This window comes from Aquarana catesbeiana, linkage group LG01 (assembly GCF_042186555.1).
Source record: "Aquarana catesbeiana isolate 2022-GZ linkage group LG01, ASM4218655v1, whole genome shotgun sequence".
Taxonomy (NCBI): domain Eukaryota; kingdom Metazoa; phylum Chordata; class Amphibia; order Anura; family Ranidae; genus Aquarana; species Aquarana catesbeiana.
Window position 1 is genome coordinate 242507339 of NC_133324.1, and position 27412 is coordinate 242534750.

The window sequence follows — 27412 nt, forward strand, 5'->3', positions numbered from 1 at the left end:
ATATTTTTTTTATCCCCCCCCCCCCCCCAGTCTTATGTGGTATGTGCAGAATCATCAGAAGAAATAAATTGATAATACACTCGTCATCACTGCTATCAGATGGGGAAGAGAAGAAATATAGTCTAGGACAGTGGTCTCCAAACTGTGGCACAAGGCCAGATGTGGCCTTTTACTTACCTTAATCTGGCCCTTGAGACACTATTTCTCCCACTGTCACTAATGATGGGGTACCATGCCTCCTTCTGACACAAATGCTGGGGCACTGTTCCTCCCACTAATACCAAAAATTGGGCACTATTCCTCCCACTGATACCAACAATTGGGCACTATTCCTCCCACTAAAACCAATGATGGGGCATTGTTTACTTAAATTGATGTTAGTGCATTTTCTTCTCTCACTGGCCACAGTCTGGGCCGCCCTAAAGCCCAAAGAATGGTAAACTGGCCCTTTGTGTAAAAAGTTTGGAGTTCCCATGTCTAGGAGAATCCAATCCAGAGAAAACATCAAATCCACAGGAGGACCTTTAGGCAAGAGAAACAAAAACTGACTCCACACATGCCAATGTAAAGCTGCCATGAAACAGCAGTATGATGGCTACAAAATCTGTTTGCATAGTAAAGCTTCATTAACATCTTGATTTATAAATATACATTGTGAAAGACGTTGTGAACTTGCTTTCTATATATTAATTTTATACTGTATCACAATAGCAAAATTGTGCCCACTTGTTAATTGGGATGAGGAGGGTTTCTTCAACTATTCCTAGTAATATGAATGTATAATATAGTGTACAAGGTTCGGTCTGAAGAATTGGAAATTACACTAAACTCCGTTTTTTTAAAGAAAAAAAAATCTATGCATGTATTCTTTAGGCCCCATTCACACCTGAGCATTTTGTAGCTCAATGCTCCTTAATGTTCAACATCCAAAATCCAATTTATTACATTGGTGACTGTCCACATATGAGCTCTCAGACTCCTCTAGCCCAAAGCTTGAAAGTTCAAAACCTACATAAGCTACTTTTGATGCAGATTTGAGAGTTTTTAACCCCTCTAGACTTCAAAAGGAATGCCTATAAAACACTGGAATTGAGTGTTTTCAAGCTTATTTTTAAGGCGTATTTCAGTTATTTTTGAGCCTGTAAAAACGAGCCTACAAATCCCCTCTCCCCCTCCCTCCTCCCCCCAGTGCATTCCATTGGCTAAAACTATGGAGAGCAATGTAAATCGCACACATTCTGGCACCCGCAGGTAAAAATTTTTGGCAGATGCATGGGGGTGCCATTAATTACTAAAGTCACCCCTACACACATCTGAAAATGCAGCACATTTTTGGGTGTGGGAAATTGCACGGTGCAAAAGCACCATATGATTCCCGTGCAGCTGCAATCTAAAAATAAAGGTGCAGAGACCTTTTTCCTGCATTTCCCGCACCAAACACATGAGTGTGAACCTAGTGCAAGGGCCTTCTTGATTGGATACAAAGTGATTGGATAGACTAGGTAGGTCCTCAATGTAGAACACACTTAGTGCCGATCCAAGGGGGAACTATCAGAGCCTCTTTGCTGGGAGTATAGCTTAAGGGTCCTGCACAGCTCATCTGTAAGACCATGGAAGAACAAAAAGTCTGAAATGTGCTGCACTATCTTTATTGTAGTATCAAAATCACATCACAGGCATAGCAGGAACAATAAAAGGTAATGCGTTTCGTGCTAAATACAGCACTTACTCAAGCCTCCAAGGAAGTTTGAGCAAGTGCTGTATTTAGCGTCAAATGCGTTAACTTTTATTGTTCCTGCTATTCCTGTGATGTGATTTTGATTTTGATACTCTCAATAAAGATATCCAGTGCAGCAAATTGCAGACTTTCTGTTCTTCCACTAGTTAGGTCCTCATTTTAGTTTTGGTAAATCTAAATTTGGCTGAGCAAAGATTATATGGTCAGATTGTAACATATATAATTACTGTAAGATGTATTTGTTTCCTATGATCCTCAGCTCCATCTAGTGGCCATAATGTTTGTTATGTTATGTTTGTACCTATCTTTACTGCTTCTCAGAATATCTGAAGAATATTGAATTAGAAGATAAAATAGCCTAAGATCATTCGGTTTTGCCCCCATTCTGTCAACAGCTTATATATAGACCCCTTTGTCTCACCACAAAATCTAAAGGGAATGTAGGTTGGGAAGGTAGCATAGAGGAAATATATGATATGTGTGCATGGAACCGTACAAAATGAAAGTGTGTGTGTGTGTGTGTGTGTGTGGGGGGGGGGGGGGGGGGTGACAACACAATTTGGCCTGCTTTGTTCTAGGATGGCAGATGTCTTATCAATTCACATACATATCATGAAACCATCAGAGGGTTGTGGCATCTCCTGAGTCCTGACACTAAATTTGAGTAACACATTCCAATAATCTTCTATATTCTACGGTGCTAAGAAAAGTGTTCATTGGTATCTTTAAGCTGTGCACAACAAAGGATTTGCTTGCTTTGATTTCTGCTAGGATGTAACAAACATATAATTCGTGAAGAAATCCAACAGCCTTATAAAAGACTGACTAAACCTCACAAACTCTCTTTTTTATTTACCCTTAAACCTGCCAGATCTTGGTGTAGATACGTTTGGAGACATGCTGTCATAGTATTAACTATTTTAATAGGGCGGACCTCTGATCTGTGGGATTTCAGTTTGTAGTCATACCTGTCTGACAGTCCTCCATTCATATCCCTAATCAATGTTTCACAGTGTGCTCATCCTATGGGTGCTGCTTTGTGCTCACTGTCAGTGCACTTCAGTGCAGGTTTTAACAGACCCATTAATGCAATTCACCACAACCCACAGGTGGTTTACATTTGGTGCTCTGTGCATGTTTTTGGGCTGCCATTTTACAATATATTACTGCAATGCAATCGTTTTAATCCACACTTAAACTGAGCCTATTCTCTATTTTAACTGTTTGCGACAGAACTCCAGTTTTAATAAAATGCATTGCCCAAGATTCACCCTCTTTATTTGCCCTGATGACCAATGTCACTAGGACTGAATGTGATCTAAAAAATGGATTTTTAATACAGCTTACCTAAAATCACAGGACACAGAGCACCATAATAATGACTATTTGGGTTATACGCTACCTTTAGGTGATTGGACACTGGCAACCAATAGTAAGACGGTTCCTCCCATATAACTCCTACTATACAGGAAGTACCTATTTTGTATTAAGCAATGACGATCCCAGAAAAGAGGGGAAGGACCTCTGTGTCCTGTGATGTACTCCAAGAAAAGGATTTTACAGGTAAGCTGTATTAAAAATCAATTTTTCTTTATCGTACATCACGGGACACAGAGCACCATAATAATGACTATTTGGGATGTCCTAAAGCAATGCACCTGAGGAGGGGGGAACACAATATTCCTAAGCCCCAATGGGGCCTGAGACTTTAAAGCTGCCTGCAACACGCTGTGGCCAAAAACAGTCTCTTTTTGAGATCTAACATCCACCTGATAAAACCTGGTGAACGTATGAACTGAAGACCAAGCGGCCGCTTTGTAAACCTGAGCCATAGACACCTGTTGGCGTACTGCCTATGATGCACTAACCCCTCTAGTGGAGTGTGCTTTTAAATCCCAAGGTGGAACCCTGCGCCTTAATCCATACGCCTGGATAATAGTCTGGCGAATCCACCTAGATATAGTTGAACTTGTTGCCGGCTGTCCTTTCCTAGGACCTTCCGGCAGGACAAAAAAGCATCTTCCGAAAAGGAGCTGACATCTTGAAGTAAACTTTGATTGCCCTCACTACATCAAGCGAGTGAAGCGACCTTTCCTCCCTAGTTTTAGGGTTTGGAAAAAAGGAAGGTAAAATGATATCCTGATTCAAATGAAAATTGGAAACCACCTTTGGTAAAAAATCCGGACGAGGGCGCATAACCACTCTGTCCTGATGAAGAATCAAAAAAGGTTCTTTGCAAGAAAGGGCGGCCAATTCTGACACCCTTCTAGCTGATGTTATAGCCACCAAAAAAACAATTTCCTGGCCAATAGGACAAAAGGAATATGCCTAATAGGTTCAAACGGTTGATTCTGTAAGGCTGACAGCACCAAAATTTAGGTCCCAGGGGCATAAAGGCAGTTTAACCGGCGGCCTCAGGTGCGTTACTCCTTTGACAAAGGTTTGTACCAAAGAATGGGATGCAATTGGTCTTTGGAAAAAAAACGATAAGGCCGAAATCTGTCCTTTAATTGTCCCCAAAGCCAGCTTCAAGTCTACTCCCGCTTTAAGAAAAGCAAGAACTCTTCCAATCATATACTTATGAGGGTTCCACTTCCTTCCCTTACACCAGGAAATGTATGACTTCCAGACTCTATAGTAAATAGTTCTAGAAACTGACTTTCTAGCATTTATCAGAGTAGACAAGACTGAACCATGCCATCAAATTCAGCAACCGTAAAGAAGGATGGAATATGGGTCCTTGAGACAACAGGTCTGGAAGGCACGGAAGGACCAATGGGTCCCCCACTGCCAACTTCACAACCTCTGTGTAACAGGATCTCCGGGGCCATGCTGGGGCTACCAGGATCACTGGCTTTTGTTCCTCCTGTATTCTGTGTAGTAAGTGCGGCAGAATTTGGATCTGAGAGAAAGCATATATCAGAGAATACTGATCCCAAGGAACTACTAAAGCGTCTGTCCCGACAGCAAGCGGATCCTTGGTTCTGGATACAAACCTGTCCAGTTTGGTATTGAATCTGGATGCCAGCAGATCCACATCTGGGGTCCCCCAGTGTTGGCAGATCTGTAGAAAAACTTCGGGATGCAGGGACCATTCCCCTGGCAACAATTTTTGGCGACTTAGGAAGTCTGCCTGCCAATTGTCCACCCCCGGTATAAACACTGCTGAAAGAAACGGCACATGCTTTTCTGCCCTAGTCAATATGTGATTTACTTCTTTTTGGGCTGCTCCTTGTACCTCCCCCGTGGTGGATATATGCCACTACCGTGGAGTTGTCGGACTGGACTTGGACAGGAAGACCCCGCAACCTGGATGTCCAGAAGCGCAGAGCCAGACGAGCTGCCCGAATCTCCAATAGATTGATGGGAAAGATCCTTTCTGCCTGGGACCATACTCCCTGGACAGATGCCTCCTCCAGGACTGCTCCCCAGCCGAGACAACTGGCGTCTGTAGTTACCACTCTCCAGGTTGCTGGTGGAAAAGATTTTCCCTTTCTCAAATTGCTGGTTCTTAACCACCAAGAGAGGTTCTGTTGTATCTGCGGAGATAGAACCATAGGATGATCTAAGGTTCGAGCAGACCTGTCCCAGGCTTCCAGAATACTGTTCTGGAACACCCTGGAGTGGAACTGTGCATATGGAATTGCTTTGAAGGATGACACCATCTTGCCCAGCAACCTCATGCACAGCCGAATAGACGGTCTTGGTTCTTTTTTCACCCTCTGGATGAGTTCCACTATAGAAACGATTTTTAAGGGGGGTAAAAACACCCTTTCTTGGGCGGTGTCCAAGACCAGACCCAGATACACCAAGACTTGAGTCGGACAAAGGGCTGATTTGTCCACATTTAGAATCCAATCTAGGCGTTGTAAAACCCTCACTGTTCTTGACACATTTTGGATCAGGATGGGGCAAGAGCGATCCCTCAGGAGAAGATCGTCCAGATATCCTACCACGGAGATTTTCTAGGACCTTAGGGATGCCAACACAGGGGCCAGAATCTTTCTGAAAACCCTGGGGGCCGTGGCTAGACCGAATGGCAGTGTCACAAATTGAAAATGATGGCCCTCTACTGCGAAACGCAGAAACCTTTGATGTGGACCGAAGATCGGTACATGAAGGTACGTGTCCTTGATATCTATGGATGCTAAATAATCTCCTTTTCTCAGAGATTTTATTATTGAATGAGCCGACTCCATACGGAAGAACCGGACGTGTACAAAGAGGTTGAGAGCCTTGAGATCCAAAATGGGCCTTACTTCCCCATTTGGTTTCGGCACAGTGAAAAGGTTTGAGTAAAACCCCTTGAATCTTTCTTCATGCGGAACTTTGACAATTACCCCCTGCTTCTGCAGATGCTGCAAAGCTAGGAACAGGCATTTCTTTTTCTCTGGATCCGACGGGACCCTTGAGTACAGAAAACGGTTTGGAGGAATTTCCCGGAACTCTATTCTGTAACCCTGTGTTACAGTGGAAATGACCCATCTGTCTTGGACCAGTTCTTCCCAGGCATCCAAAAACAGCTGAAGCCTGCCCCCCACCTGTGAGAGCGGGGGCGCCCCTTCACAAGGTTGAGTTGGACTTGGCTGGCTTTTGGGTCCAGGGCTTCCTCTGACCCTGAGGTCTTTTAAACCCAGACGGCTGAGGCCGTCTATACCGCTTGGGGGAAGAAGCACTAGGCCCTGGAGCATTGGGAATTTTAAAAGAGGGTTGCTTACTTCTCCTTTTAGTAGGGAGTCTGGCACTCTTTCCTCCTGAGATCTTTTGGATATATTTATCCAGATCCTCACCAAACAAGCGTTCTCCATGGAATGGAAAAGCTGCGAGTAGCCTTTTGCATCGCGTCTCAGCAGACCAGTTCTTTAGTCACAAGACCCAGCGCATACGTATTGACAGCAACGTAAAATGAGACATCTGCTGGATTGAGTCTTTCAATGCGTCCACTGCAAAACATAAAGCATGAGGAAGCTCCGACAATTCCTCGGTAGGTTCCTCCTGGCAAGGTAGGTTTTTTATCAACCTTTTAAAGTGGTCTTTTAGGGATTGGCAAATCCCAATAGCTGCAACTGCTGGCTGAACTGCTGCACCAGCCCCCGCAAAAGAGGCTTTTAATAAGGACTCTAGCTTTTTATCGCCTGGATCCTTTAATACCTGGGCATTATCCACTGGACAGGTTAAACTCTTATTAACTGAAGAAATGGCGGCGTCCACCAAAGATGTATCCCATTTCTTCCTGAACTTTTCCTCCATAGGATATAAGATAACCTTTTTGGAGGTAAGTATATCCTGTCAGGATGATCCCAGTCTGCGTAAACCACCTGCTCCAATAATGGATGCAAAGGGAACGCTTGGGAACCTTGCTGAGGTCGCAAGGATCCCAAAGTAGAACAGGAGAGTCCAGACTCCTGAACCGGGGGTAACTTAAACCCAACTCGTACCATCTCAGTCAGAGATTGGATAAACAATTTTTGGGAATGGGAGGCTGAAATTGGCTCTTCTGAACCGGAGTCCTCAGCTGAGGATTCTTCAGCCTCTCCTTCCTCCCGGTCTTTTATGGCCACCTCCTCCAAATCCTCTGCCCACTCTGGTTCCAGATCACTTGGACCCAACTGGCTATAAGAGTCCTGGTGCTCTAGTGATTCTCCACTTGGCTCGGGCTCAGGGGAGGGAGATCTATTACGCTTCTTACCTCCCTGTGTTACAGAGGCAATCATGCCAGCTATTTTGCCTTCAAGGCCCGCTAAGGCAGATGCTAAATCATCCTTTGTAACATAAGCCGAGGCAGGAATATTTGTAGTGGCCCCTATGCCTGACAAATGCAATGGCTCAGCCAGGCCAGATGCCGCAGGTCTTTTGGGGGAGACTGAGGCTGCATCAGCATGAGGTTAGTCTCCTGCTTTTAAGGGAGGTACTCTTACCCCTGTGCTTGCCTTGCTCCCTGTACCTCGTTTTCTGGAAGACATTGCTCACATACGAGGAAAAAAGTACTCCCCACAAGCTGCAACCAGCGTTCAGCCTGTCGCAACTGTTTCCAAAAACCTCCAGACTCACGTGCCCAAGTATCGCTCTGTGTTGTCCCAGTGCAAGTCAAGAGCTCCAATCCTTATAAAGCCTAACTTGACAGTGCACTGATCACGCGCGCGCGCCCATGTGGTCAGCGGTGCATCCGCCGTGCCCAGACTCACGCCTCACACGTGGCGCACGCGGCGCATCTGCGATGCCATACCGGCCAATCTGTAACATCTAAGACACAAGTCACTAAGTTTTTTTCAGCGGAAAACAGAGGGAAATATATAAAAAATTCCCAAAGGGAGTACTCACCGTTCCAAGCAGCAGGGCCTGTTTTACCAGTCCAAATCTTCCCCCATCATGGCGGGTAGCGCCTCAGAGGACCTTCAAGGACCGGGTCCCCCATTCTTTGGGGTCCACACCCTTGGGCCTGTAAGGCACCCTTCTGGTTTACCTTGGGCAAGTTTGACCAGGAATACCAACTTAACAAGGGTCCAGCGCCATATAGGACACGTTACAGGCAAAACCTCGCTCTTGAACCGAGGCTCGGGTACCATCCACTTTAGCTTTCTTATGCCATCTGAATGGATCCGTTTATAACATCCTCACTGGGACATCATTTGAAGAATTTTGAAGAGCTTCAACAGCCATGACCATCACCTTCAAGATACTGGCGAAAAAACTGAGGTTCTTCCTGTATAGGAGGGGTTATATGGGAAGAACCGTCTTACCATTGGTTGCCAGTGTCCAATCACCTAAAGGTAGTGTATAACCCAAATAGTCATTATTATGGTACTCCATGTCCTGTGATGCACGATAAAGAAATTTTGAGTTGCCACTGGAAGAGGAACAGTTGAGAAATCATCGAATGGGGACACTTGTTGTGAAGACTGTCTATGAGGGGATTTTACTTTGGAGAAATGTATTTGTCACCGTATGTTTAATACCTTCAATTATAATTGGGCCCACAAGTTTCATGGGGCCCTTGTGCAGCTGCACACTCTGCAGAATTGGCGTGATATGCATCATTTATTTAGGAGTAATACCTTTTTTGAAAAATGTAATGTGGGACAATGGGTAAAATAAAACTTATATACTGTATATACCTTGATCTTATCGTTCTATAAAAATTTAAAATGGAGATTATTTAAAAAAAAAAAAGATGAAACACACCTGTCAGTTTTAAATGGTTTGTCCCAACCCCAGTCACTTTTGCTAAACAACTTGGCCTGATGGAGGAAGTGGAATAATAAAGGCTGTATTGCCAGGATCAACAAGTAATAAAACTTTGTTCCAAAAACAGAAACTGCTGTATTTATGCCATAGCATCAATACAGTATCTCACAAAAGTGAGTACACCCCTCACATTTTTGTAAATATTTTATTATACCTTTTCATGTGACAACACTTAAGAAATGAGTGTTGTCACCCTATTGAGCATTTGTGGGGTATCCTCAAATGAAAGGTGGAGGAGCGCAAGGTCTTTAATATCCACCAGCTCTGTGATGTCATCATGGAGGAGTAGATGAGGACTCCAGTGGCAACCTGTGAAGCTCTGGTGAACTCCATGCCCAAGAGGGTTAAGGCAGTGCTGGAAAATAACGGTGCCCACAAAAAAAATTTACACTTTGGTCCCAATTTTGACATTTTCACTTAGGGGTGTACTGAGGTGCCATGTTGAACTTCCAGTGACCAGTATGAGAGAGTGAGAGTGATAACACCAAATTTAACACACCTGCTCCCCATTCACACCTGAGTCCTTGTAACACTAACGAGTCACATGACACCGCGGAGGGAAAATGACTAATTGGGCCCAATTTGGACATTTTCACTTAGAGGTGTACTCACTTTTGTTGCCAGCGGTTTAGACATTAATGGCTGTGTGTTGAGTTATTTTGAGGAGACAGCAAATTTACACTGTTATACAAGCTGTACACTCACTACTTTACATTGTAGCAAAGTGTCATTTCTTCATGAATAAATAAATACAATATTTACAAAAATATTCTCTTTTGTGAGATACTGTATGTCATTTTTTATTTTACCCATAGTTCCACTTTTAAGTTACATTCAAATGTGTTTTGGACTGATAGCGGCTGCAGAAATGTTTTTCCCATTCTGCTGTTTGTGATGGCAGTAAAAGTATCTGAACACCTGCAAGCTATTGGAAAAGAGCCACTTAAAATAAGTTGTACAAACTCCAGAAAACTAGAGGATGCCGAAGAAGGTGAGTGATCTGCATGCACATCTGCTTTCTAATGACCCCAGCGAGGGGCGTTATCAGCACTACACCTCCCATTGGACAGGAAAGTGGGATGTGCCTTTCTATTTAGTGTAGCCTCATATACAAGTGAAATCATTCCAAATCGTTCTCTTCTTAAAGGAGAAAATGTTTGTTTTTGGGAAAGTGGCAGCCATCATATTTCTATAACAAAGACTAAATTAAAACAGTTATTGCAAATAATCTAAATGTATCATATGTTGTGCAATAGTTGTGCAAGTCCACCACAGCACACAGTCACATTGTAAACATCATATGGTTCTGATTTAGGAACTAAGGTCAGAGACAGATCTTTACACATTAATTATCTGGCATGTACTTTCATCTACAGGACCCCATATTATGCATCAATAACACAATTATTGTACAGTCTGCTAAAATACTTCATTTTGTTTCATTAAGCTGCATCAACAAAAGATGTCCATACATTGTGCTGTTTCTTCAATTTTAACTGAATAAAAAAGCTCTTATATCTGGTGATCTGTGTATGGTTTGTATCTTTTTGAAAGATTAGTAATAATAATAATAATAAGGTAAAATACTAACTTTACATCAGTGTGATATCTACTATATATATTTAAAAGGTTCAGGCAAGCACTCTACATAAAAGCAGAAGCTTTCTGATCATGTGACAGCCAATTACAGCGGTCATATGACCTAAATGCCCGCCTCCTGGCATCTAGAAGTTCTTAAAGGGCTGGGAGGCAGCGGCAGGAAGGGGTTAAACATTTTTAAGCCTCATGCAAACAGGATGTTTTGCAAACTCTCCTATTAGCCTTTGCTCCTGTTAGGCAGAAAAAAAGCCTGACGCCTGTAAAAGTTTTTAGGTGTGTTTACAGGCGTCAAGAGCTTGGGCGTTAATTTCATTGGCCAGAATAATAACTTATTCTGGCCATTAAAATGAATTAACGCTAAATGAGCCTAGCGTTTAGGTACCTTTAGACACGTTTAGCAGCGTTTTTTTTCTGCCAAAATTCTGTTGCTCCTGGACGCACTGGCAGTGTTTTTTTTTTCCATGCCTCTAAAAGCCCCTGCCACTAAATGCAGCTAAAATCCTATGTGTGCATGGCAGTGGCGTCACTAGGCGGTGGCTTTTGGGGCTAAAGCCCTGAATCTGGGGCCCATAGCTCAGAGTCCCAGGGGTTCCCAACCACAGGGCCGCGGCCCACTACTGGATCGTGGCCTCTCTGCAGCCATGCGGCAGGCAGCACAGGAGAGGCGGAGAGCAGGTAGGCAGCGGGTGAAACCCCCAGAAGCAGTTGCAAAAATGTCCAGTGTGCATGAGGCCATAGTGTCTGTGTCCACAGAGCTTTGGGTTTGTGCTGATGGCATTTTTTGTCATAATTTTTGGGAAAATTAAGAAATTAAAAAAAAACAATTTCACAATTTTTGACATACTGTCACTAGTGCAGTACAGTGACATCATATAACTGGTGTGGCGGTGACCAGGGACACTGACTGGTGACAGTAAAAAAAAAAAAAAGTTATACATTTTTGTTAAAAAACATTTTTATTAAAAAAATAATTATTTAGAGCCCTTGCACACTGGGGCGGGGGGCGGCGTCGGCGGTAAAACGCCGCTATTATTAGCGGCGTTTTACCGTCGGTATGCGGCCGCTAGCGGGGCGGTTTTACCCCCGCTAGCGGCCGAGAAAGGGTTAAATACCACTGCAAAGCGCCTCTGCAGAGGCGCTTTGCCGGCGGTATAGCCGCGCCGTCCCATTGATTTCAATAGGCAGGAGCGGTAAAGGAGCGGTATACACACCGCTCCTTCACCGCTCCGAAGATGCTGCTGGCAGGACTTTTTTTACCGTCCTGCCAGCGCATCGCTCCAGTGTGCAAGCCCTCGGGGCTTGCACACTGGAATGAAAGTAGCGGCACTTTCGGGGCGGTTTGCAGACGCTATTATTAGCGCAATAGCGCCTGCAAACTGCCCCAGTGTGCAAGGGCTCTTACTTTTTTTACAATTTTTTTTAACGCACTGTGACCAGAGTAATATACAGTGCCTTGAAAAAATGTTCATACCCCTTGAAATTTTCCACATTTTGTCATGTTACAACCAAAACCGTAAATGTATTTTATTGGGATTTTATGTGATAGACCAACACAAAGTGGCACATAATTGTAAGGTGGAAGGAAAATGATAAATTATTTTCAAAATGTTTTTATATATTTGAAAAGTGTGGCATGTATTTGTATTCAGCCCCCCTGAGTCAATACTTTGTACAACCACCTTTCACTGCAATTACAGCTGCAAGTCTTTTTGGGGATGTCTCTACCAGCTTTGCACATCTAGAGAGTGATTTTTTTGCCCATTCTTCTTTGCAAAATAGCTCAAGCTCCAGTGGCGGCCAGTGGTATATTTTTTAGGGGGAGGAAGACAGTGCACAGACTCCCCCCCTTCCGGTCGGTCGGACGACAGGCGGTGTCTTGGCCGTGTGCCTCCTCCCTCCTCCTTCCTTGGCCAATAGGGTAGCTTCCACTTTCGGACAATCAGGAAACGGGTCTCAGGAATCTCATTATATGCAGAGACTTAAACGCACCAGTGGACCCATATGTGGACACTTCCAAGTAAAGTCACCCATCCAGATCTGGATTAAATACTATTTAAATAGTAAATAAATACTATCTCTATGATCCCTTGAGGTGCCTCCACACCACAGAAAGGGGTTATACTTTTTTTTTGCGCATGTGCACATGACTTATTCTAGAATAGATTACTTCATTACAGACAAATACTTACTACAAAAAAATAATAAACATAACAATAACTATTTTTAATTCTTAGGCTTCATGTACACGGGACGTTTTAAAACCTCTCCTGAAAAATGGAACTTGACAGATAATAACCCACGGTTAAAAACGTCCGTTGTGCCACATTTACATGTTGCGTTTAGCCACGTTTCCATTTAGAAGCGTTTTTTGCATTGCTAATGGTCAGAAATGTATCTCCATTAAAAACGCCTATAAGCGAAACGCAGCTGAATGCGAGTTACCATGTTTACACACGTTTACAAGCTGTTACAGGCATTTGGCAATTCAAATGCCTCTGAACAACTGTCCTGAACGCACTTTTTTTTGCTTTCCAAAGAATACTTCTAAACTCAACTGCCTGGAAACCACTATAAAAGACCCTGTGTACATGTACTGATAAGATAACACAGAGGAGAGTTCAGGGGCAGCTGAAAAAAACACCCAACTGCTTCTAAATGTCTGTTTAGCAGCAGTGTACATGAGGCCTTAATTCTGGTAGCTTTAGTAAACAGATAAGAAGGTATATTATACTCATTTGCTTTATTTTACCTTTCTGCAGTTGCTTCCTGGTTTCTAGGTCAAAATGATAACATACATACAAGTAGTGTTCATGGGCATTTTTTTTACTTCATCTGGAGGAGGGGAGGAGAGGCTAAGCTAAACACATCCTCCTGTCTATACGCCTGAGCTAATGGTAGATGGATTCCAGAAAGTAAATGCTACATGAATCATCTGCATTTATTAAAAATCCATCAAATAGCATTTGCAATTAGTGGTGTTCAGATACAGTTGAGTTCTGTTTTAAAGTGATATTAAAGTTTGTTTTTTTTAAAATAACAAACATGTTATACTTACCTGCTCTGTGCAGTTGTTTTGTACAGAGCAGCCCCCCAATACTTTTCTTCTTGGGTCCCCATGCCAGCGCTCCTGGCTCCTCCTCCTTGACCAGTGCCCCCATAGCAAGCCACTTTTTGCATAGCTGTTTGCATAGCGTGTTTGCATAGCTCCCAAAGGTCCCTGATTTTGAGGGACTGTCCCTGATTTGGAACAAAGTCCCTCTGTCCCTCTTTCCTCCTCATTTGTCCAATAATTTGGTCTGATTTATATAGTTGTACAGTATATAAAATGCACTTTTTATCTTTGAAAAAGTGTTTCCCAGTGCTAAACCTTTCATCCAATTTCTAAATTGCTGCATTTGTAAATTTCAAAAGCCAATATAAAGGAATAATTATGGTAAAAAAGGACTTGTGGGTTTAAAGCAGAGTTCTACCCATTTAAAAGTCAGCATCTACAAAAGGTGTAGCTGCTGACATTTAATAATCAGACACTCACCTGTCCCACGGTCCAGCGATGCGGGCGTACGAAGCTCCGCTCCTCTCCTCTCCACGGCGCCGGCATTCTAACTGTGGACGCTCGGCTGTGGATTCACAGCAGGGTGTGCACTGCACATGCATGAGCCATGCTGCGCGCTGTGAATGGCCGGTCAATCTTCTGGTACCTGTGACGTGTCCCAGAAGATTGCAAGGAGGGATGGGGAGAGGTGAACTTCCTTCCGGCGCCGCAGAGCCAGGGGAGGAAGTGGGAGCTGGGTGCCCGTAAAAACTGGGTACCCGCTCCCCCTCCAAAAAAATGACATGCCAAATGTGGCATGTCAGTGGGTCACCATCACTTAAAGCGGAAGTTCCATTTTTCGGTGAAACTTTAAGTAACCACTTCAGCCCCAGAAGGATTTACCCACTTCCTGACCAGGCCATTTTTTGCGATAAGTAACTACGTCGCTTCAACTGACAATTGCGCGGTCGTGCAATGTTGTACCCAAACTAAATTGATGTCCTTTTTTCACCCTAAATAGAGCTTTCTTTTGGTGGTATTTGATTTTTTGCACTATAAACAAAAAAAGAGCAACAATTTTGAAAAAAAAAAACAATATTTTTTGCTTTTTGCTATAATAAATATCCCCAAAAATATATATTCTTCTACATATTTTTGGTAAAAAAAAAATCCCAATTAGCATATATTGATTGGTTTGAGCAAAAGTTATCGCGTCTACAAAATAGGGGATAGATTTATGGCATTTTTATTTTTATTTTTTTACTAGTAATGGCGGTGATCTGCAATTTTTAGTGGGACTGCGACATTGCGGCAGACAGATCGGACACTTCTGACACTTTTTTTGGGACCAGTGACATTTATACAGTGATCAGTGCTATAAAAATACACTGATTACTGTATAAATGACACTGGCAGGGAAGGGGTTAACACCAGGGGTGATCAGAGGGTTAAATGTTCCCTAATGAGGTGATTTCTAACTGTGGGGGAGTGTACTGACAGGGAGTAGAGAGAGATCGCTGTTCCTAATCACTAGGAACAGACAATCTCACTCTACTCCTCTGACAGAACAGAGATCTGCTTTGTTTACACTGGCAGATCCCCGTTCTGCCTCCCTGCTGATTGGCTCCCCTGCTAGCGAATGGGCACAGATCGCCATGTGCGCACCCAATGTACAATGACGGCGATTTGCGCAGGAGAGCCAACCTGCCGCAGTGGAACTGCGGCGGTTGGTCGGGAACCGGTTAACTAATCTTTTTTTTTGTACAAATCTCGCATGGCAGGGGGTGTGTCCTACGCCTACATACTTTTGCTAATAGGTGTCCCTCATTCCCATCTCAAAAAGTTGGGAGGTATGTGTTTGAGATGCATTTAGAAAGCATTATTAGCTGGCATGACAGTATAAGTAGAAATAGAAAACCAACACAGAAGAGATGTCTGGAAAGCGTTATTTTTTGTCATGCAAAAATGTTAAAAATACATCATAAAAGCGTGTTAACGCAATAGCTCTTTTTAATATAATTAATTCATACACTAATTATAAACTTATTTCCTAACATAAACATATGTAATTCATGGAATAAAGAAGTGTCTCCGTGCTTCGAAATATACCACCAATTATAAACATATATAATTCATCGCATACTAAAGTGTCTCTGGGCTGCCAACTATTAAAGGAGAAGTCCAGACAAAGCTCATTTGGCTGTACTTCTCCCATGGATCCCAGGAGTGCAGTTTGTTCTGCACTCTTGTGACCGGTTTCCAGCTGAACCCCGCTATCAACTGACGTCAGAGAGCCAGTCTAGGCCCAGGAAAGATTGTGACAATGTTGTCAGTATCCATCCAGAATCCTGGACTGGCACCTGACTCAGCCTATCAGCGAGCTGCCTCCACCTCCTGCCCCCTCCACAGCCCAGCGCTCCAGTGAGTGTGTGTGGGGACCAGGGGCGCAGAGCAGACAGCGGTGAATGACAGTCAACAGCTCTCTACTCAGAGAGCTCTGGGAACCGAGCGGTTCTCAGTCCTAGGGCTGGTGTTCTATCGAGAAATGCCCTCTGTTGAAAAATACCTATGATGGGTCTGTGCATGCGCAGTGCGCAACGTCACTCCAGCTGATATGTTGATCAGCTGGCGCGACCTGAACATAGCACATGCGCAGATCGTCCGCGTCATTATCCAACACTATGCAAACAGCAGAGGGAGAACGTAATTGTCAGATTATGCCAGGGCATCTTTAGTGTATTGGGTTTTGCCTGTGTCTAAGATCGTATTGCAACAGTGGCGGCTGGTGCTCAAAATTTGTGGGGGGGCACAAACAAACTGAAAAATTCTGAAAAAAACCCCATTAATTGCAGCCACTGTGCCCATCAAACGCTGCCTCTGTGCCCATCAGACGCTGCCACTGTGGCATCAAATGCTCCCACTGTGCCATCAAATGCTGCCACTGTGCCATCAAATGCTCCCACTGTGCCATCAAATGCTGCCACTTTGCCCTTTGAATGCAGCCACTGTGCCCATCGAATGCTCCCACTGTGCCCATCGAATGCAGCCACTGTGCCCATCGAATGCAGCCACTGTGCCCATCAAATGCTGCCACTGTGCCCACCTGCCCGGCACTTACCCTGTCTCGGTGGGACAGCGGGTGACGGCGGCGAGCGGTGTCCTCTATGCTCCTCCATGTCTTCTCTCGTCCTCTCCTATGATTGGATGCCTGATAGGCGTCCAATCACAGCGCCTGTCGTTTCAGCCAATCAGGTGAAAGGTAACAGACCTGAGCACCTGATTGGTGGAGAGGCGGTTCAGTGTTAGGAAAGTGAATATTCATTCGCTTTTCTAACACACCTGGATGAACTGCGAGCTTGGCGCTCGCTGTTTACCTTTTTTGACGCCTATTAGAGCCTATGGCTCTACTCAGGTGCTTCAAAAACACCCCCCGCTGCTGTAATTCAGGCGCCCGAAGAGGGGCCGGGTGCCTGAATAGGGGGTGGCAGTGGCGGCCATAGATAGATTCATGCAATGCATGAATCTATCTATTGGTGATAGAGGGGTTGGCTGGAGAGAGGGGGACGGCACTTGTGCGCCCTTATGGATGCACCACCACTGTATTGCAACACACACAAAAGCCGCCGTTCAACACACTGAAGCCACTCTGCAAAACACGCAAAACACTCCCCGTAGCAGCGGGGCATAATCTGACATTTACGTTCTCCCTCTGTTGTTTACATAGCATCGGATAATGCCGCAGATGATATGCGCATGCACTATGTTCAGGTCATGCCAGCTGATCAGCATATCAGCTAAAATGATGTTCCGTACCTGCGCATGCGCAGACCTATCGGAGGCATTTTTCGACGGGAGGCACTATTCGACAGAACACCAGCGGGGGGCATGTGCAGCATCGGACTGATGCCGCATCCACCAAAAAAACAAAACAAAAAAAAAAACAAACTTCTCTTTTAACAAATATCTATTTGTTTTTTAAATCAAATAGTTTTTATTTTTTAATTTTTTGTTGTTGTAATACATATAATCAAAATATATCAGATTAATCCATAAGATATTTTTGTTATAATATATATAAACAAATATTATATTAAATTAGTCCATAATATATTCTTATTGTGATACATATAAATAAATAATATATCAAGTTAATAAAGTATCATAGAGTAAGAAAACACACAAAACAAACAAACCTTGCACCTCTCTGACTATAATAACGTAACATATGATGAGGGAAACCTAGTAGAAACAAAGATACACTCTACACAACAATGTCAATCCGCCTATGTCAATCATCAGTCATTTCCTGTCATTCTTCTGCTCCTCACCCTTTCTACCCCGGTGTCTTGCCGAGAAAGTTTCCCCGGCAGATAAGGACCCCTCTGTACTGCGCATGCGCTTGTGCAGTATGAACGACTACGGAGCCGCCGAAAGTATCCGAAGTTGAACAGCTGATCGTCAGCTCTACACGGCGCCTGCGCACTACATTCTGCCCTGAGTGGACATAGAGTTAGAATAAAAATATGGCGAGCGAAGCGAGGCTGTGCCTGAAGCATGGCGAGTGGCCCTGTTACAGGCGCCGTGTACATCTGACTCACAGGTGTTCAGCTTCGGCTATTTTTGGCGGCTCGTACTGCGCAAGCGCTGCGCCTGTGCAGTACAGGGGGGTCCTTATCCACCGGGGCGGGAGAACGGGCTCTCTACTCTCATCTATCTCCTCTACCTTCACTCCTCTCCACTAGTTAAATCATCTTTTAATAAACAAATATCTATTTCATTAACAATAAAATGTCTTTGTGCTTCCGTGTTGCATAAAGAATATAAAGTGTCTCTGTGCTTCAATCCAACCTTTTAACTTCCACAACCAATTATATTGTGTGTGTAGGTGTGTGTGCTGAAGTTCATTTTAGTGTATCTTTCCCTGACAATTTGGATTTGGTAAGTGGCTGTGTAGCTATCATGTGACAAAATAAATAACATCAACCACCATTTAATTCTTCATGGCCTCTGTTTTCATACAATATATAATGTTTGGGGATCTAAGTAATTTGTGTTTGATATACAGCTGTGCAAATATTGTGAAATAAAAAAAAAATTGTAGATATCATGTGACATAAAAAAAAATAACATCAACCACCATTTAATTCTCCAGGGCCTCTGCTTTCAGACAATATGTAATGTTTGAGGAGTTCTAAGTCGTTTTCTTGCAGATTTTCCCATGTATGTAAGAAATGAAACAATTGGAACGGAGGTGAAGGGGTTACAATGAGAGTGGTGCTGGCTGCGATGTGAGCGGGGAGGTTTGGTTGAGATGTGAGCGGGGAGGTTTGGTTGAGATGTGAGCGGGAAGGTTTGGTTGAGATGTGAGCGGGGAGGTTTGGCTGTGCTCGGCTTCCGTACTTGTAGTTTTTCCTGTATTAGTAGTTGTAGTTTCTGCTCCATGACTTGCAGGTCGGAGATGACGGAGTGTACTGGGGATCCATCTGTTATCACAATGCACGATGTGCAGAAGCTGATCGCTAAGAAGGACGAGTTGGAAGCTCAGATAAAGGCGTTCTATGAGGTCCTGGAAGATGTGAGTCCCCCCTGTGTCAGTGTCATTGTATGATCACATAGAGGTACACAGAGTTGTGATCGGTGCTGTGCTCTATTCTCATCTGTGCAGTGCTCACCCCAATATACAGGACTGTCATAGGGAAATCGGTGCAGGTCTTATAGGGCACTTCTATTCCTAGGTGTCTGATCCTACTACCTCCTGCCCCCAGTCATTGTCCTGTGACATGTTTTCAGGATAGCACTTCAAGTCATTGAATCATCCAAATCTGCTGTTCCTTTGAAAAGCGATTTGTGTTTGGATCACTTTTCAGAGGTACTTGACAGGCGACAAGAAGGCGAGGTGACTCCACCTCTTCTTTTCCTTTTTTTGCCAAATAAATGCCTTTGCGGGGTGTTTGCAGTCCTTCTCTATTTCATCTGAGTGGGTCCCCCATTCAGCATCCTTGCCACCTGCCAATCATGATATGTTGGATAGTTCTTGCTGCAGCCAAAAGCATTACAACTGTGGCATGTGAACACCCCCATTCACTGTCATTGTTGTTGGTAGATCTACAATCAGATTGTAATGTGTGTATGTGTGGTGAGCTTCATTAGAGACAAAGGCATTTTCAGATCCTAGTCTGAGTCTGCCAGGAAGCTGTCACTAAGGATGAGCTCCGGCGTGTTCGCACACTCCACGTGCAAAGCCCACCAGGATGTCAGCACTGCGCTAATTATACATAGTGAGACATTTCCCGATCTCTGCAGCCGCACATCGGGAAAATGTCACACTGCCTGTGATTAGTGCAGTGAAGTGCTGACCTCCTGGCGGGCTCTGCATGTGGGCTGTGCGAACACACCAGAGCTCATCCTTAGCTGTCACCCCCACCTGGTCAATCATAAGTAAGGATGAGCTCAGGCGTGTTCGCAAGTCCACGTGTCTGCGCCGGCCAGGCAGCTGACACTCCACAGCACTAATCACAGGTAAGGATGAGCTCCGGCATGTTCGCATGCTGAACGTGCCGAGCCCGCCAGGAAGTCGGCACTGCACAGCGCTAATCACAGGCAGTGAGACATTTCCCGATCTCTGCAGCCGCACATCAGGAAATGTCTCACTGCCTGTGATCAGCCCTGCACACTTCCTGGCAGGCTCTGCACGTGTAGCTTGCGAACACGCCGGAGCTCATCCTCCTCATCCACAAGCAGTGAGACATTTCCCAATCTGTGCAGCCGCGGATCGGGAAATGTCTCACTTGCCTGTGATTAGCGCTGTGGAGTGTCAGCTTCCTGGCGCGGGCACGTGGACTCGCAAACACGCCTGAGCTGACCCTTAATCATAAGCAGCTAAGGTATTACCCATCGCACAGCCACACATATAAAAGAAGTGCTTATAACATGAGGTTGTGGGGCGGGGAATGCCCTGGCCACTTATGGTTGGCTGAGTACAGTGAGCCCTTCCTGGTGGACTTGTCTGTGCATGGATGACATATAAAGTAAAGGTGATGATGCTGGAGAACAGGGACAAAGGGAGGGCCACTGCTTTTACCAAGACAGCACTGGATTCCATTGTCCACTATGTTTTTTTTTTTTTCTGAGACTGGAATCAATGTTGGGGCTCTGGCAGTAATGTATACCACACTCTGAAAAGTGATTTTCAGAGGGCGATGGAGCAGCCCTCTTCTTTTTTTTATTTTATTTTTTTATCTTTTTTCTACTCCAAATGGAAAATTTGCATTGCAGGATCACTCCGCAGCTGTGAAGCAAATCTTTGGATTGTGGTGTTGCCCCAGTGGTCTCAATGGGCAAGTTTGACAGGCAGTGCCAGCCAAAGTCTGCAGCCCGGGGTGTTAAAACTGCAGCTCAGTCGCCTGTTATTCCTTCCTCCCAGCTGCCAATTTGAAAGAGCCCTAAAGCCTAGTACACACGGGCCAAACCGGCATCGGTCGGTTCAATAGAATTCGTCTGACATTCGGCCCGTGTGTACTGAAGCTGGCCTTTCGTTGGCTTTAGTCAAAGGGGTGTGACCGAAGAATGTCTGCTGATCAGTGCTCTCAGCCAATGGCTGAGAGCACTGACCGACATGTTCTGGGGGGAGAGGGGGATGTCCCCCTTGTCAGAAGACAATAGCACAGCAGAAGATATCGCTGTACTAACATCGCATTGTTAGTACAGCGGCCCCTTCTGAGCTGTCTGTTTTTTTTCGGCCCACTTGGTTGAATGCTAAAAAAAAAAAAGAAAAAAAAAAAAAACTAGTAGTGTGTACCAGGCTTTAGGGGTTTTTTTTTGGGGGGGGGGGGGATTATGCCCCGTACACACGGTCGGACTTTGTTTGGACATTCCGACAACAAAATCCTAGGATTTTTTCCAACGGATGTTGGCTCAAACTTGTTTTGCATACACACGGTCACACAAAGTTGTCGGAAAATCCGATTGTTCTAAACGCGGTGACGTAAAACACGTACGTCGGGACTATAAACGGGGCAGTGGCCAATAGCTTTCATCTCTTTATTTATCCTGAGCATGCGTGGCACTTTGTCCGTCAGATTTGTGTACACACGATCGGAAATTCCGACAACGGATTTTGTTGTCGGAAAATTTTATATCCTGCACTCAAACTTTATGTGTCGGAAAATCCGATGGAAAATGTCCGATGGAGCCCACACACGGTCGGAATTTCCGACAACGCGCTCCGATCGGACATTTTCCATCGGAAAATCCGACCGTGTGTACGGGGCATTAGAGTGAAGTAACTCTTTAAGCAGGATGGCAGAGTGTTTGCAAGTGTGTTTTCTCTATGTGGACAAATTTATATATTTAATACAATAACAATAATATAAAACTGCAAGTTTGTAATCAGATTTGCTTTGATTACCAATTGCAATAGGACTCTTGCACATAGGCTGCCTGAGTCCATTCAGCAGAGTTCAGGGTGTATTTCCTCTGCCCGGGCAGACCAGGTGCAGCTTGTGATTGGCATGAATGGCTGTGTGCTGCTGTGCTTATGTATTCTATATGGCAGTGCTATTGTGAACATGAGTGCAGCATATGGGTGTATGCAAAATATATTATTATTATTTTTTTTGCATACCCCATTTATCCTGTACTGGTGTTCATGATACCACTACGAAGTATCATTCAATCACATGCTGTTTGTGGGCTGCCTGGGCAGAGGAAATACACCAAGAATTATGCCGAACTGGCTCAGCCAGGCCATGTGCAAGTGCCTTACATGACTAATATGTGCTCACTGAAAATGTTTTGCTATATATATATATATATATATATATATATATATATATAGCAAAACATTTTCAGTGAGCACATATTAGTCATGTAAGGCACTTGCACATATATATATATATATAGCAAAACATTTTCAGTGAGCACATATTAGTCATGTAAGGCACTTGCACATGGCCTGGCTGAGCCAGTTCGGCATAATTCTTGGTGTATTTCCTCTGCCCAGGCAGCCCATATATATATATATATATATATATATATATATATATATATATATATATATATATATATATATATATATATATATCTCTATCTCAACTTTTTTCATGAATTGACTCTACAATAGAGTTATGTCCCAATGCTTCATTCACAGCAAAAGAGTATTGGAATGGATGGACCACTGGTGGACATTGAGGGTTACCCAAGAACAGATGTAGACCTCTACCAAATTCGAACAGCACGGCATAACATTGTCTGTGAGTGTTTTTTAGAACTTTCATTCAACATCCTTGTTCGTGTTCTGTTCTACTAGCATGCCATTGGGATTCATTAGTTCTTGTTTAGGTCTGGCTCACACTAGTGCGATTTCAGATACAACTCCATGCAGCATACTGACATTGGGGATATGCACATTTTACTCCATGAGCATTGAGTTTATATATCTTGGCCTCTATAGGTGCACAAGCTATTCGTTAAGAGGTTTTGTGGACTAAAGGGTTTAACCATCAACACTAGACTTATTGAACAATTGCCATATGCCGCTGTTATCTTGGTCTTTTGCATGGGTCTGCAAGAGGTGGGCTTGGCTTGGTTTTTATTAGCGTTTATCTGTTCGTCATTGTTTTAAACATACATTTGTGGTTGATTTATTAAAATTGTTTGCTATCTTTGATACATGCAGTGGGCTATTTCTATTTTCATGCTTTTGGGCTGGTTGAGCCGAGTCAAGTTTTTTTTTTTTTTTTATTCTCAGTTCTAATTATGCATTTACCGAAGGCTCCCACTCCATTTATTTCCTCCCTTACTTGAGTCCGACAAATCTCAATAATTCAACTAAGCTTGTTTTCTTTTGAACTGTTTTGATCATTATAATTTTGTATAAGGGCTCTTTCACACGGGGCGGATCAGTGATGATCCGCCCCGTGAACATCCGCTTGCTCAGCAGGGATCACTCTGCCGATCCCCACTGAGCAGGAAGATGACAGGTCCGTCTCTGCACACTGTGCAGCGACGGACCTGTCAGAGCACCGCTCTCGCCTATGGGGGATCGAATGATGACGGACCGTAGAGTCCGTCGTCATCCGATCCGAAAACGGATGGAAAAGTAGGTTTTTCCTCCGTTACTTTTCGGATCGGAGCGGGTTTGATGTCAGCGGACATGTCACGGCTGACATCCGATGCTCCATAGGGATACATGTATGTCCGTTTTTCATCCGAAAATGGAAGGATGAAAAACGGACATACGGATCCCCCGTGTGAAAGAGCCCTTAGGCATTCCATTGAGGGCCCTTTTCATTTTGTAGTATTGAGTGATAGTATAATCACTTCTGGATTGTCTATTGGGATAGCTTGGGAGATGGTATTTCACAGAATGAATAATAATAATAAGGAAAAATGTTTTGGCTAGAATGATCCGCTACGCTTTGTGTGTCCTATTAAAGTAACAGAGCGAATGTTTCTTGATTTTTGGAACAAAGAAAAAACATAATTGCTCATTTTGTTTTAAAAGGTTTGCAAAATGATCATAAAGCCATCATGAAAGACATTGAAGAGGCCTTGCACAACTTACATGCACGGGACAAAGAAAAGAGAGTGAAAGATGAAGTAGAGGCCCAGGCTGAAGCTCTACAGCACAACCTTGATCTTCTTGTGCCCTTTGCTAAAGTCGACGCTGTGACTCCAGGATCTCCAGCTAGCATGTCTGTAAGTTTACTATACTTCTCACTTACACTTACTTTACTCAACTTTATTTTTTCTTTGGTACTCTGAATTTTTTTTTGCTGTAAGTGCTCGATCACATGGGCTGAAGACCAAAACACTTTGTTCTAGTATGCGTGCTGCTGGGCGTCAGGATTCGCTGTTTCTGCACATCGCTGTGTGTGTGTGTGTGTAATATTTATTCATATTTGTTTCTAAACGCAACTCATTTTTGAATATGATATGTTGATATATTCAGGGACCGGCAGAGATTTGAGCCATGTATGGGCAGGTTGATTGTACCCAAGTTGATCCATTGTATCATCTATGGCCTGCCTAAGTCTTTAAACTGAATTCCACTGAATTTTTTTTTTTTAATGAATGAGGTTCAGGATGGATTTGATTTAAATCACTAGTAAAAAGGCTTGATTTTAATAAACTTGATTTAAATCATAATTTTTAAAGAGCAATTGTCATCTCTGTCCCGCATCGACTCCTCTGACCCACTGTTGACTCACAGACCGTCCCATTCACTTTAATGGGACAGCTGGTGATGTGGCAGTGACACAACAAGGTAAGGGACGTGGCAGCAGCAGCCAGGTGGATGCCCGCTAACAGGTATTGCCATGATGGATCTGAAATGACAGGTGTTTTTTTAAATGTAAGGACTTATTCTTGCTGGTAGTTAGAATCTTTAATATTTGCAAACAAAATGAAGGTTTCCTATTTAGAATAATAAGCTCTCAGGTTAGTAAATCAGCAATATCAGAACCGATTCAAACATAGTTTGTAGTGTACGTAGATTTGCAAAACAATGGGATAAAGGAATATTCCTGAACTTTGTTTTATCTCATGGTTACTGTGAAATTGTGTGAATGCAGTGCATGTTATCTCAGCTTGCAGAGCTTGGATTTATTGAATGAGTCTACCAAAAATGTAAATCTTGCAGAATATACAGCCTCATGCTACATAACTAAGCTCCAGTTCATGCTGAATAAACTAAATTTATTAATGTATCTTACATAGAAAATGATCTTTTAGATAGATTTTTGCTCCAAAAGCATTTTATTAAAATAAATTTGATAAAAATCAAAATTTAATGTAAAGCAAAAAAATCTGATGTCTGATTTTATTTTATTTATTTTTAAATCCTTGATTTTTATTCACCCCGATGAGGTTTCATATTTTGTGCTGATGATGATTAATGGATGATAAATAGCTTCTTATTGATAATGAAGTAAGTGAACCGTGCATGAGAGGTTAGCAGTCCTGTTCAGGTGTAATAGGACGGATCAAGCCTCACTCTGATATGTGGTTTATCAGACTTGGAAAAACCAGTATAAAACGGTTCTATGTGATAAGCATTTGACATCTGGACTTCATTGAAATTCTCTGTTCCTGTGACATCTGCTGAGGGGTGGTAAGCAGCACAGCCTTCTGTATAATGCAGAGTCATGCTTCCAGCTAAGACCAGTTTACTTTATTGACCATTAAAGATGGTTCTGGATGAAATACCCAAATGAAAGTATCTACTTTTTTTTTGTGGTTGTTTTTACAGATAACTTTGCAAAAGTAATTTTGGGTGTATCATAATCGTATGGTTAATGGAATCATTTCTTTCCATCAATCAATGCAGTAGAACTGAGACCATTGTGTGTTTTTAATTTTTTTTCTTAAAGCGAAGTTCCACCCAAAAATGAAACTTCCACTTTAAGGGAAGGTGACCCCCTGACATGCCACATTAGGCATGTCATTTTTTTTGGGGGGGGGGGCGCGGATACCCTCCTTTTTAGAGGGTCTCAGCTCCCACTTCCTTGCGGCACCGGAAGGGAGATCACCTCTCCCCCCTCCCTCTCGGCAATCATCTGGGACATGTCACGGGTCCCAGATGATTGCCTGGCCAGTCATGGCGCGTGGCTCGAAGTCACAGCCGAGTGCCCACAGTTACAAAGCCAGCGCCACAGAGAGGAGGGAGAGCCAAGCGGGGCTTCGTTCCCCCGCATCGCTGGACCCTGGGACAGGTAAGTGTCCCATTATTAAAAGTCAGCAGCTGCAGTATTTGTAGCTGCTGACTTTTATTTATTTATTTATTTTTTCTCCAAGCGTCTTCCAGGACAGCCCATGAGACCTTGGGCTCCTCCTACCAGGACAGGAAACACGTCACCCCCACCAGATAAAAGGGCGGTCCTCCAGGCCCATGTCAGTTATTTGTGTTTCCTCCGGACGGGGGGTAACATGTTCATGGAACCTGCTCCCATAGGCCTTATAAGCAGGGGCTTTGTATGGTTTTTTTCTGGGGCATATCTTTTACCTCTTCCTCTGCCAGAAGAAGCACACCGCTGGGGAGGTTGGCTGTGTTGCTGTTCTCTGTCCTCAGTGCCTGGAGAGGGCCAGGACTGGTGTGAGGTCGTGCCCCTAGCGCAGTGCATTGCACTATAGCTCAGCTGAGCTTCGGTTGTCCTTCCCTGCCGACAGCCTGGCTGATCTGAGCAAGGAATGGAGGAAGCCGCAGCGTTCGAGGGGGCGGAGCTATTGCGCTCCAAGCTGGCCCACAGGAAGTGCCTGGAGAGGGTTACTTCCGGGGCATATGACATCATCATCGGGCGCCGGAGACGAGGTTCCAGTCTTCATAAACGGCGCGAACAGAGAACGCTGGCTGCTGGTGTTTCTTGGTGTTAAGCAGCCAGGCTGTGGATGACCAAGAGGGGCAGAATGGATCCTCCTGCAATACCTGCACAGGCAGCGGATGCAGTTCCCAACACCAGCACCTCACAGGTAAGCCTGGGGTGTTCTGTCACCACCTTACTATCCCTGTGAGTGTTCCCTTCCCCTCCCCCCTCTGTAGTAGTGGGTGTAAGGGGACACATTTCCTCCCTCCTGCACGTGGTGTTACGGAGTGATTGTGTGGCTTTAATTACATTGTGGGTCATTTATTTTGTCTTGCAGACCAAGACTCAGGACAAGGCCCAAGCGCAGCCACTTAAAAGGAAATGTGCGGTTTGCGCAAACAAATTGAGCTCCTCATGGAGCAAAGTAGTTTGTCGCACCTGTATAGAAGGCCTAGTAAAGGATGACCCGGTTGCCTCGTGCCAGAAGATGCTTACTTC

At 44.0% G+C, this 27412-nt stretch overlaps 1 protein-coding gene across 1 annotated transcript in view; it reads left to right on the plus strand.

Annotated features, from left to right (window-relative positions):
* The first annotated feature begins 18996 nt into the window (after window positions 1-18996).
* PSMD9 (proteasome 26S subunit, non-ATPase 9) overlaps window positions 18997-27412 on the plus strand; it is a 46404-nt gene continuing 37988 nt past the window's right edge. The window contains exons 1-3 of the mRNA XM_073626793.1: window positions 18997-19188; window positions 22762-22864; window positions 24118-24311. Of these exons, the coding sequence (XP_073482894.1) occupies window positions 19054-19188; window positions 22762-22864; window positions 24118-24311 (432 nt within the window). The 5' untranslated portion in view covers window positions 18997-19053. The remainder of the gene's footprint in view (window positions 19189-22761; window positions 22865-24117; window positions 24312-27412) is intronic.